The sequence below is a fragment of the Bufo gargarizans genome, chromosome 9, assembly GCF_014858855.1.
Source record: "Bufo gargarizans isolate SCDJY-AF-19 chromosome 9, ASM1485885v1, whole genome shotgun sequence".
Lineage (NCBI taxonomy): Eukaryota > Metazoa > Chordata > Amphibia > Anura > Bufonidae > Bufo > Bufo gargarizans.
The window spans coordinates 43712113-43725233 of record NC_058088.1 but is presented as its reverse complement, the minus strand read 5'-3'; the positions used below and the strand labels follow the sequence as shown (position 1 = coordinate 43725233).

At 49.1% G+C, this 13121-nt stretch overlaps 1 protein-coding gene across 3 annotated transcripts in view; it reads left to right on the top strand.

Annotated features, from left to right (window-relative positions):
- Positions 1-13121, top strand: part of ARHGEF6 (Rac/Cdc42 guanine nucleotide exchange factor 6) — a 130539-nt gene that overhangs the window by 25445 nt on the left and 91973 nt on the right. For all 3 annotated transcript variants that reach the window (XM_044305503.1, XM_044305502.1, XM_044305504.1), the window contains exon 2: positions 3220-3303. In XM_044305503.1, the coding sequence (XP_044161438.1) occupies positions 3220-3303 (84 nt within the window). The remainder of the gene's footprint in view (positions 1-3219; positions 3304-13121) is intronic.

The following is a 13121-nucleotide window of genomic DNA, read 5'->3' as shown; positions in this document are numbered from 1 at the left end:
ACTAATATAGTAAGCTATTCTGCTTTCATAGTGGTGTCGCCTGCACACTTCATGTCTAAATCTGATTAAATCAGCGATTCCCAAGATTAAATGCTTGGAATACTCAGCAAGGCAGTAAACTACACTAGATGGAAATATTTCTGTGGTTTCTGTACAGAGATACGACATCCATTGATTCACCGCTGTCAAGTCTAGAACTTACCTCCTCATAGAAACTAGCGATTTGTCTATTTTTTATCTTTTTAAGGGCTCTTTCACACCTGCGTTCTTGTCTTCCGGCATAGAGTTCCGTCGTCGGGGCTCTATGCCAGAAGAATCCTGATAAGTTTTATCCTAATGCATTCTGAATGGAGAGAAATCCGTTCAGGATGCATCAGGATGTCTTCAGTTCAGGACCGGAACGTTTTTTGGCCGGAGAAAATACTGCAGCATGCTGCGCTTTTTGCTCCGGCCAAAAATCCTGAAGACTTGCCGCAAGGCCGGATCCGGAATTAATGCCCATTGAAAGGCATTGATCCGGATCCGGCCTTAGGCTAAACGTCGTTTCGGCGCATTGCCGGATCCGACGTTTAGCTTTTTCTGAATGGTTACCATGGCTGCCGGGACGCTAAAGTCCTGGCAGCCATGGTAAAGTGTAGCGGGGAGCGGGGGAGCAGCATACTTACCGTCTGTGCAGCTCCCGGGGCGCTCCAGAGTGAAGTCAGGGCGCCCCACGCTCATGGATGGCGTGATCGCATGGCACGTCATCCATGCGCCTGGGGCGCTCTGACGTCACTCTGGAGCGCCCCGGGAGCCGCGCGGACTGTAAGTATACCGCTCCCCCGCTCCCCACTACTACTATGGCAACCAGGACTTTAATAGCGTCCTGGCTGCCATAGTAACACTGAACGCATTTTGAAGACGGATCCGTCTTCAAATGATTTCAGTTCACTTGCATTTTTCCGGATCAAGTGAATGGGTCCGCATCCGTGATGCTGAGTGCGCACGGGCTGGTGCCTGTGTATTGCTGACACACCGTATGCCAGCCGCAATATGACCACGGGCACACAATGTGCGTGAAGTGAACGCATAGCATCCGCACTGAATTCTGACTCATTCATTTCAATGGGTCTGTGCACAAGAGCGTTTTATTCACACATCATTTCTGCGTTGCGTGAGAATCGTGTCATGTCGGCCCTGGCCCCATAGAAGTAAATGGGGCTTCAGTGAAAAAAGCATTGTATCTGGATGGCCTTAGGCTGGGTTCAGACCTGAGCGTTTTACAGCGCGTTCCTACGCGCTGTAAAACGCTCAACAGGCAAGAACCAATGATTCCATATGGGAATGGTTCTCACCTGAGCGTTTTACAGCGCGTACGATCGCGCTGTAAAATGCCCGACGCCCCAAGAAGTACAGGAGCTTCTTTGGGGCGTCTTGTCGCGCGTTCCCGTACATAGACTTCAGCGGGAACTCGCGACAATGGGCGTTCGCTTGTCTCTGTATGCGCGATTGCAAAAAACCCGTACAATCGCGCATACAGAGCGTACGTTCGGTGCGCTCAGGTCTGAACCCAGCCTTATACCCTGTTCACAGACAGAGACCAGGATGCACTAGGTCATACACATGCAGTAGCGAATCGGCAGACAGCTATTCCCCATACCTTCCAACAAGAGGGACAACATGTGCAATTTGTTTTTGAATTCTCATGTACAAGATGCAGATTTTTTTTTCTGTGTGGATTTTGACCTGTGGTGCGGATAAAAAAAATCAGCAGCGTGTCAATTTATTTTATTTTTCCTGCACCAAATCCTCATGCAAATCCGCGCCAATTGCTGCTCACTGTCCGCATGGATTTCTGTGCGAACACCTGTAGATTCCGGTGCGGATTTTCCGTACATATATCCTGAACGTGTGCATGTACCCTAAAGGGGTTGTCTCACTTCAGCAAATGGTATTTATTATGTAGACACTGACACTTACTAATGTATTGTGATTGTCCATGTTGCCTCTTTGCTGGGTGGATTCATTTTTCCATCACATTATACACGGCTCATATCTAGAGGTTACAACCACCTTGCAATCCAGCAGCAGTGGTCGTGCTTGCACACTATAGGAAAAGGCGCCGGCCTATGCTCATTCCTGCGGTCCCAGGCACCAAAGCGCTTTTTCTTATAGTGTAGGGGCACAGCCACCTCTGTTGGATTCCAGGGTGGTCATAACCTATGGAAATCAGCAGTGTATAATGTGATGGAAAAATGAATCCAGACAGAAAAGGAGGCAATATGCGTTGCATCAAAAGGGGCATAGATGCCCGTGATGAGAAGATAGTCCTACCACTTTACAAATCACTAGTCAGACCACACATGGAGGACTGTGTACAGTTCTGGGCTCCTGTGAACAATACATTAGTAAGTGCCTTGTATTAACTTTCTCTACATGATAAATGCCACTTGCTGAAGTGAGACAATGCATTCAAAAACTGAAGCCATGACACAAGTGTAAACAGGGGTCTGAACTAATAAAATTGATGAAAGAAACACATCTGGGGTCTTCAATCATTGTAATGCAAGAAATGTATATGATATGGATGAGTTCTCCAGGCAAATAACCCTGAAATATTAGTACTAGATATAGTCTGTATTTCAATTTGTAGACACTCATATATCTAAACATGTGTTATATAATCTGTCACATACTATCCACATGGACCAGAAAAATCCTTCTTCCTTATACCTTTAGATGACAGGATTAGAGTTGGGACAGCAAATCTATGAGATCTATCTATCTATCTATGAAACAAAAAATAGATGAGCAGCACACACTTTGAGTAGGTGCAATTCCTTGGAGCAGATCGCGGACTTGATCCAAATTGAATATGTATAGAAAAAATCCAAGGCAGCACACAGGTATCCGTGAAAAAAGGGTATTTATTCCCTTATGTGAAGACAGCAACATTTCAGCTCTCTCTATGGAGCCTTTGTCAAGCGATGGCTTGACAAAGGCTCCATAGAGAGAGCTGAAACGTTGCTGTATTCACATGGGGAATAAATACCCTTTTTTTTCACGGATACCTGTGTGCTGCCTTGGATTTTTTCTATACATATCCATCTATCCCATATCTATCTATCTATCCCATATCTATCTATCCCATATATATCTATCTATCTATCTCGTCTGCAGGGTTACATATCTTGTGGCAAAGCACGTATTTGTAATAATGCATTTTTCTTCTGTCTTTAGTTTGTTGTAGAACCAAAGAGTGAAGCCGACTGCCTTGAAAACATCCGTGAGTTCCTCAAAGCATGTAGCTCTCTCCGTGTCGAGGTGAGTTTAGCTATCACTTACCCTTCTATTATGCATGAAGCTGGCCTACAGGTGGACAGCAGGTAACATCAGGAGACTAGACACGCTCAAAATAGTTTGCTTATAACCCACATATACAGTACATGTACAGCAGCTGCTGAGGCCATGCTGAATACAAAGAGTTTGAGGGTATATTCACAACGCTAAAATCCACAGTAGCAGATCGCTAGCTGAAAACAGGTCATTTGTGGTGACAAATTTGTAATTTGGTGGTGTTTTAGAGGAGTTTTTCCAAGAGTATTAGAAGATTTTTTTGGGGTGAGGTTTACTTGGTTCTCCATTGACTAATTTGAATTCCACAATTAAATTTGCTTTTAAAATGTCACTTCTCAACCATTTTTCAAGTCACTATTTGAAAAAAAAAACCTCTGTGCACAAGGTAGAGTGTTTTTAAAATTGGCTACTTTCACACTAGCATTATTCTTTTCCGGCATTGAGTTCCGTCCTAGGGGCTCAATACCAGAAAAGAACTGATCAGTTTTATCCTAATGCATTCTGAATAGAGAGCAATCCGTTCAGGATGCATCAGGATGTCTTCAGTTTAGTCTTTTTGACTTTTCAGGATGGAAATAATACCGCAGCATGCTGTGGTTTTATCTCCGTCCAAAATTCCGGAATGACGGATCCAAGTGTTCCGGCAAAACGGATCCGGCATTGCGGTCTGCGCATGCTCAGACCGCAAAAATAAAATAAAAATTAATGCCGGGAATCCTCTGCCGCAAGTGTGAAAGTACCATTAAAGTCAATAGGGAATTACCTGAGAGTGGGCTAATCTGTCAATATGAAAGTTTTACCTAAATGGCAAGTAGATTTCAGGGGATTTTCTTTATGCTAGAAACTATGCAATTTTGATTACTTTTGCTCAGAAGAACCATATAAAATCTCTTAGTATTAACCTTCTACGATGTTAGGCCACATGCACACAACTGCTGATTTTGTCTGCATCCGATCTGCATTTTTTGCATGACAGGTGCAGACCCGTTCACTTCCAATGCAGCCGCAAAAGATGCGGACAGCACTCCGTGTGGTGTCCACATCCACACGTCTGTTCTGTGCCATCCACAAAATCATTAAATATGTCCTATTCTTGTCCGCATTGCGGAAAAGGATAGGACTGTTCTATTATGGGTCGGACATTCCGTTCCGCAAAATGCTGAATGCACACGGCCAGTATCCATGTTTTGCAGATCAGCAATTTGAGTCGTGTGCATGAGCCCTTATACTGACAGCAGTCCTGATTCACATACCCCATAGTTCCTTACAGTCCGACCAATTCCGATGTGTATATACAAATATAGTGTTAAAAAATGCAAAAACTGCCCAAAACAGTGTATTGTTTGCTTCATTCTATGGGTTGTAGTTGACAAGCTGTTGTGGCTTGTCAGAGGAATGTATATGATAAGGAATGGCGGTATATTTTGACTGGCTAATTATCTCTAGTTCTGGTATGTTAGCACAGAATATTCTACTGCTTCCCTTTTTTTTTAAATATACTTCTCACTAGTTTGTTCCCGTTCCTGCTTGCAAAAGATACTAAACAAGTGTAAAGTCCAGTGAAGTAAAAATAAGTCTAAAAAAAAATCTAAAGTAAATGAAAAGAAACACACATGATGTCACTTGTTACTTACTAACCGCGTCCACTGCAGGACAAGTGGAATTTATACAAATCTTTTGAGCTAGATACAAATGTAGAACTGGATACTGGAACAGAGTCAGGATGGTATACGATATATAGCCAATGCTGTATGCCAGTGATGCCCAACCTACGGCCCTTGGGCTAAATCTGGCCCGCAAAGCTGTGTCATGCAGCCCGTGCGTCTCCCTGAAAAAAGTCTAAGGTGTATCAATGCGCCTTAGACTTTTCCCCCACATTCATCAGCGCAGTGACCGCTGTGAACAGCACAGGCAGCGCAGCGATGCTGCCTGTGCCTGAAATAACTAATGGCAAAGCTCCTTACAGCAAGGAGCTTTGTTATTGGTTGGTATAGGCGCGCGTCGGAGCGATACAGGTCCTGCAGCAGCGGAAGCCGACAGGAGCTGGAAGGAGGAGGGGCCGACTCCTGGGGTGGCTGTTGTAAGGAGAGCGGGGCGTTCTGCCCGAGGAGCTTGGGAAACATGACAGGGCTGCTGGAGAAATAAGGAGACACGGACTCGCGTAACTGGTCCCTGGTGACCCTGCTCCCCCTCCTCCTATCACCCCACTAGTGACCCTGTGTCACGGCCTTTGGTGTGCGCTGTGACACTTTTGCCACGCTTGCAGTTGCCTGTGGCAACGTGTTGCTGTTTCAGCATGCGGGGGCAGTGTCACGGCCTTTGTGGTGTGTGCCTTGACATGGTTGCCTTGCATGTTGTTGCCTGCAGGCAACGTGTATCTTTTTATGCTGGTGTGTGCACTTCCCCTTTAGTTGTTTCCTCCTCTGTCGGGTCCTGGAGGGGTTAACCACCTGTTGGGCGTGGTCACTAGGTGCTTCAACTTACCTGTGGCTAGAGGCCAAGAGTCAGTGGTACTCCAGCCATGGTGTGTGCTGGAGTTATGCTTCTGGTCTTCATGTTTCATCTCACAGAGTGAGGGCCTTCTAATGGGACATTGAGGTCTCAAGCGATGTCTTCCCTCCCTTACATGTGTTGTATGTTTGGTGTGGGGTTATGATTTGGTGTGTTTAGGGCTGCAACGATTAATCGATGTAATCGATTATATTCGATAACTGGATTCGTTGTCGACGAATCCAGTTATCGAATAATCGCCGATTCGTTGCTATGCGGGCGGGCGGTCGCTGCATCTTTATTTTACCTTTTTACAATGACGCTCCTGTAACAGCCAGGCAGAGCGGACGGCGGCGTAACGTCACTCACTCACGTGACACGCCTGCTCCGCCTCCTTCATTCATGAGGTGGGCGGAGCAGGTGCGTCACGTGAGTGAGTGACGTTACGCCGCCGTCCGCTCTGCCTGGCTGTTACAGGAGCGTCGTTGTAAAAAGGTAAAATAAAGATGCAGACGTGATTAGTCCGACTTATAAGCATCGGGGCCGGGGCTGTTATGGGGAGGGGGGAGGATCTGTCTATGGCACTGCTATGGGGAGGGGGGTCTGTGTATAGCACTGCTATGGGGAGGATCTGTCTATGGCACTGCTATGGGGAGGGGGGGGTCTGTGTATAGCACTGCTATGGGGTGGAGGGGGGGGGGGGGTCTGTGTATGGCACTGCTATGGGATGGGGGATCTGTGCACTGTTATGAGGAAAGGGATCTGTGCACTGTTATGCACATATCCCCCTCTCCATAACAGCGCCACCCACAGATCCCCCTCTCCATAACTGCGCCACCCACAGATCCCCCTCTCCATAACTGCGCCACCCACAGATCCCCCTCTCCATAACAGCGCCGCCCACAGATCCCCCTCTCCATAACTGCGCCGCCCACAGATCCCCCTCTCCATAACTGCGCCGCCCACAGATCCCCCTCTCCATAACTGCGCCGCCCACAGATCCCCCTCTCCATAACTGCGCCGCCCACAGATCGCCCTCTCCATAACTGCGCCGCCCACAGATCCCCCTCTCCATAACTGCGCCACCCACAGATCCCCCTCTCCATAACTACGTCGTCCACAGATCCCCCTCTCCATAACTACGTCGTCCACAGATCCCCCTCTCCATAACTGCGCCACCCACAGATCCCCCTCTCCATAACTACGCCGTCCACAGATCCCCCTCTCCATAACTGCGCCACCCACAGATCCCCCTGTCCATAACTGCGCCACCCACAGATCCCCCTGTCCATAACTGCGCCACCCACAGATCCCCCTGTCCATAACTGCGCCTCCCACAGATCCCCCTGTCCATAACTGCGCCACCCACAGATCCCCCTCTCCATAACTGCGCCGCCCACAGATCCCCCTCTCCATAACTGTGCCGCCCACAGATCCCCCTCTCCATAACTGTGCCACCCACAGATCCCCCTCTCCATAACTGCGCCGTCCACAGATCCCCCTCTCCATAACTACGCCGTCCACAGATCCCCCTCTCCATAACTGCGCCACCCACAGATCCCCCATAATAGTGTCGTCCACAGATCCCCCATAATAGTGTCGTCCACAGATCCCCCATAAGTGTCGTCCACAGATCCCCCATAATAGTGTCGTCCACAATTTGTTTTAATATGGCCTTTGAACATATTTTTTCAAGTAAGATCATATAAACCTCTGTTTTGTAATTTTGTCGTTTTTGCCGATTAATCGTAGAAATTAATCGGCAACTAATCGATTATTCAAATAATCGTTAGCTGCAGCCCTAGGTGTGTTGTAATGTCTAGCTTGGTTTTCCATGTATGGTATGTTTGGTGATGTCTTCCAGCATGGTTGCTTGACATTTCCCCTGTTTTTCTTCCTCCGGAAGGGGGCTGGTTTCCCGAAGGGGTGAACCAATAGTCTATATGCTGTGCTGCCCGGGGTCACCATGCATCTTGTTGCATTGGGGTCCAGGCAGTTGCGGGTCAGCTGGTTTCCTGTATGTGTTGTTTTGTATGGTGCCCGGTTTGGTGTGTGGGCTCATGTACGTATGCACGGGTTCCAGACATGGTGGCAGCGGCAGGTAAGTGTGTTTTCCGGTGTTCTTACCTGCTGATCCAGTTGCTGCATATGGTCTTTTCCTTTTCCTGCTTCTAGGCCTTTTGAGACTCCTGTTCTTCCGTGTCCTGGAAGAACAGAGTGCCTCTCCTTAGCTCCTTTGTGAGGGATTCTCAGGTATCCAGGGTATGAGCCGTCCAACCATCCAGGTCCGCTCATACGGTGAGGAGTTAGGGGCGAGGTATAGGGATGCAATAGGAGGTGACCTGCTCCCTTATCCTTGTGTTCTAGCGTAGTTGCTTTCCTTATTCCCCAGTTATCGTACGGTGGGGGTTTTCCCCACTCCCCACGTGACACCCTGCTCCCCCCCCCCCTCCTCCTGTCATCCCCACCGTGACACCCTGCTCCCCCCCCCTCCTGTCATCCCACTAGTGAACCTGCTCCCCCCCTCCTCCTGTCATCCCACTAGTGAACCTGCTCCTCCCCTCCTCCTGTCACCCCACTAGTGACCCTGCTCCCCCCTCCTTCTGTCACCCCACTAGTGACCCTGCTCCCCCCCCCTCCTTCTGTCACCCCACTAGTGACCCTGCTTCCCCCCTCCTTCTGTCACCCCACTAGTGACCCTGCTCCCCCCTCCTTCTGTCACCCCACTAGTGACCCTGCTCCCCCCTCCTCCTGTCACCCCACAGGGAAGAAGCTGAACAGACTCCACCGACTATGATGGGATCCATTCAGTTTCCGTTGGGATCTTGTCTTTTTACCGGACACAGAAGTGCTGCATACAAGGCTTATTTGCCTGGTCTTTTGGCAGAATCTGCAACAGAGGCTCCAAACGCAGCCTCCAACGCAGATTTGAAGGCCTACGTATTATGTATTTTTGTAATTCTCACATGTGCCCCCTAACAGTGCATTTCCTTCTGGCAAAGCTACCTGGGTTTGGCCCGTGAAATTTATACCATGTCCAGTACGGCCCTCAGAGGAAAAATGGTTGGGCACCACTGCTGTATGCAGTTATAACACATTTTAGGGGTAGAAACTCCTTTTTCAGATCAAACTGAATGTGTGACACTAAACAATAAGGATAACATACTGGTGCCTTACAGCACCGGGGTCCTAGGTTTAAATCCAACCAAGGACAACATCTGCATAGAGTTTGTATGTTCTCGTGGGTTTCCTTTAGGTTCTCTGGTTTCTTCCCACACTCCAAAGACATACTGATAGGGAACTTAGATTGTGAGCTTTATTGGGGACAGCATGATGATGATTTCTGTAAAGCCCTGCAGAATATGTCAGTGCTATATAAGTGCGTAAAAAAAATAATAACATAAATACATATGCTGGCCCACCAAAAAATTAAACATCTGTTCACAGGTGTTTTTTTTTTTTGTTGTTTTTTTTTGTGATGTGTATTCAAGTTCCATACCCTGAAACACAATCGGGGACATTCATCCACCTATTTATTCTACTATTGTGGCCTAAATAAGTCACAAATTATGGCGCACGCAACGTGCGCGCAATAATTTGTGAGTTTTTATGCTTCTTGCAACTTTTCTGAATTGGATACCCAAAAACATTAAAGATACCAAAAAGATCGGTGTGGGAACATATCTGAAACCTATTCAAAAACGCCACACATATAAAGTACAAAAAAAATATATCTTTATTAAATGTCCACAAATTAAGAAGCAAGTGGCAAAACATGCGTTGGGATTTCTCAAGTTCTCTCCAGTAGAGTTGAGAGGACACCTGGATGTTCGGGTTCGAGAAGTTCGGCCGAACTTCCCGAAAATGTTCGGGTTCGGGATCCGAACCCGAACCGAACTTCGTCCCGAACCCAAACCCCATTGAAGTCAATGGGGACCCGAACTTTTCGGCACTAAAAAGGCTGTAAAACAGCCCAGGAAAGGGCTAGAGGGCTGCAAAAGGCAGCAACATGTAGGTAAATCCCCTGCAAACAAATGTGGATAGGGAAATGAATTAAAATAAAAATTAAATAAATAAAAATTAACCAAAATCAATTGGAGAGAGGTCCCATAGCAGAGAATCTGGCTTCACGTCACCCACCACTGGAACAGTCCATTCTCAGATATTTAGGCCCCGGCACCCAGGCAGAGGAGAGAGGTCCCGTAACAGAGAATCTGGCTTCATGTCAGCAGAGAATCAGTCTTCATATCATAGCAGAGAATCAGGCTTCACGTCACCCACCACTGCAACAGTCCATTTTCATAAATTTAGGCCCAGCACCCAGGCAGAGGAGAGAGGTCCCGTAACAGAGGATCTGGCTTCATGTCAGCAGAGAATTAGTCTGCATGTCATAGCAGAAAATCAGGCTTCACGTCAGCCACCACTGTAACAGTCCATTGTGAGATATTTAGGCCCAGCACCCAGGCAGAGGAGAGAGGTCCCGTAACAGAGGATCTGGCTTCATGTCAGCAGAGAATTAGTCTGCATGTCATAGCAGAGAATCAGGCTTCACGTCACCCAACATTGGAACAGTCCATTCGTATATTTTTAGGCCCCGGCACCCAGACAGAGGAGAGGTTCATTCAACTTTGGGTAGCCTCGCAATATAATGGTAAAATGAAAATAAAAATAGGATTGAATGAGGAAGTGCCCTGGAGTACAATAATATATGGTTATGGGGAGGTAGTTAATGTCTAATCTGGACAAGGGACGGACAGGTCCTGTGGGATCCATGCCTGGTTCATTTTTATGAACGTCAGCTTGTCCACATTGGCTGTAGGCAGGCGGCTGCGTTTGTCTGTAATGACGCCCCCTGCCGTGCTGAATACACGTTCAGACAAAACGCTGGCCGCCGGGCAGGCCAGCACCTCCAAGGCATAAAAGGCTAGCTCTGGCCACGTGGACAATTTAGAGACCCAGAAGTTGAATGGGGCCGAACCATCAGTCAGTACGTGGAGGGGTGTGCACACGTACTGTTCCACCATGTTAGTGAAATGTTGCCTCCTGCTAACACGTTGCGTATCAGGTGGTGGTGCAGTTAGCTGTGGCGTGTTGACAAAACTTTTCCACATCTCTGCCATGCTAACCCTGCCCTCAGAGGAGCTGGCCGTGACACAGCTGCCTTGGCGACCTCTTGCTCCTCCTTTGCCTTGGCCTTGGGCTTCCACTTGTTCCCCTGTGACATTTGGGAATGCTCTAAGTAACGCGTCTACCAACGTGCGCTTGTACTCGCGCATCTTCCTATCACGCTCCAGTGCAGGAAGTAAGGTGGGCACATTGTCTTTGTAGCGTGGATCCAGCAGGGTGGCAACCCAGTAGTCCGCACACGTTAAAATGTGGGCAACTCTGCTGTCGTTGCGCAGGCACTGCAGCATGTAGTCGCTCATGTGTGCCAGGCTGCCCAGGGGTAAGGACAAGCTGTCCTCTGTGGGAGGCGTATCGTCATCGTCCTGCCTTTCCCCCCAGCCACGCACCAGTGATGGGCCCGAGCTGCGTTGGGTGCCACCCCGCTGTGACCATGCTTCATCCTCATCCTCCTCCTCATCCTCGTCCTCGTCGTCCTCCAGTAGTGGGCCCTGGCTGGCCACATTTGTACCTGGCCTCTGCTGTTGCAAAAAACCTCCCTCTGAGTCACTTCGAAGAGACTGGCCTGAAAGTGCTAAAAATGACCCCTCTTCCTCCTCCTCCTCCTCCTCCTGGGCCACCTCCTCTTCCATCATCGCCCTAAGTGTTTTCTCAAGGAGACATAGAAGTGGTATTGTAACGCTGATAACGGCGTCATCGCCACTGGCCATGTTGGTGGAGTACTCGAAACAGCGCAACAGGGCACACAGGTCTCGCATGGAGGCCCAGTCATTGGTGGTGAAGTGGTGCTGTTCTGTAGTGCGACTGACCCGTGCGTGCTGCAGCTGAAACTCCACTATGGCCTGCTGCTGCTCGCACAGTCTGTCCAGCATGTGCAAGGTGGAGTTCCACCTGGTGGGCACGTCGCATATGAGGCGGTGAGCGGGAAGGCCGAAGTTACGCTGTAGCGCAGACAGGCGAGCAGCGGCAGGATGTGAACGCCAGAAGCGCGAACAGACGGCCCGCACTTTATGCAGCAGCTCTGACATGTCGGGGTAGTTGTGAATGAACTTCTGCACCACCAAATTCAGCACATGCGCCAGGCAAGGGATGTGCGTCAAACCGGCTAGTCCCAGAGCTGCAACGAGATTTCGCCCATTATCACACACCACCAGGCCGGGCTTGAGGCTCACCGGCAGCAACCACTCGTCGGTCTGTTGTTCTATACCCCGCCACAACTCCTGTGCGGTGTGGGGCCTGTCCCCCAAACATATGAGTTTCAGAATGGCCTGCTGACGTTTACCCCGGGCTGTGCTGAAGTTGGTGGTGAAGGTGTGTGGCTGACTGGATGAGCAGGTGGAAGAAGTGGAGGAGGAAGCCGAGAAGGAGGAGGTGGCAACAGGAGGCAAAGAATGTTGCCCTGCGATCCTTGGCGGAAGGACGTGCGCCAAACAGCTCTCTGCCTGGGGCCCAGCTGCCACTACATTTACCCAGTGTGCAGTTAGGGAGATATAGCGTCCCTGGCCGTGCTTACTGGTCCACGTATCTGTGGTTAGGTGGACCTTGCTACAGATGGCGTTGCGCAGTGCACACTTGATTTTATCGGATACTTGGTTGTGCAGGGAAGGCACGGCTCTCTTGGAGAAGTAGTGGCGGCTGGGAACAACATACTGTGGGACAGCAATCGACATGAGCTGTTTGAAGCTGTCTGTGTCCACCAGCCTAAATGACAGCATTTCATAGGCCAGTAGTTTAGAAATGCTGGCATTCAGGGCCAGGGATCGAGGGTGGCTAGGTGGGAATTTACGCTTTCTCTCAAATGTTTGTGAGATGGAGAGCTGAACGCTGCCGTGTGACATGGTTGAGGCGCTTGGTGACGGAGGTAGTGGTGGTGTTGGTGGTACATCCCCTGTTTGCTGGGCGGCAGGTGCCAACGTTCCTCCAGAGGCGGAGGAAGAGGCCGAGGCGGCAGCAGCAGAAGAGGCCGAGGCGGCAGCAGCAGAAGAGGTAGCAGGGGGAGCCTGAGCGACTTCCTTGTTTTTAAGGTGTTTACTCCACTGCAGTTCATGCTTTGCATGCAGGTGCCTGGTCATGCAGGTTGTGCTAAGGTTGAGAACGTTAATGCCTCGCTTCAGGCTCTGATGGCACAGTGTGCAAACCACTCGGGTCTTGTCGTCAGCACATTGTTTGAA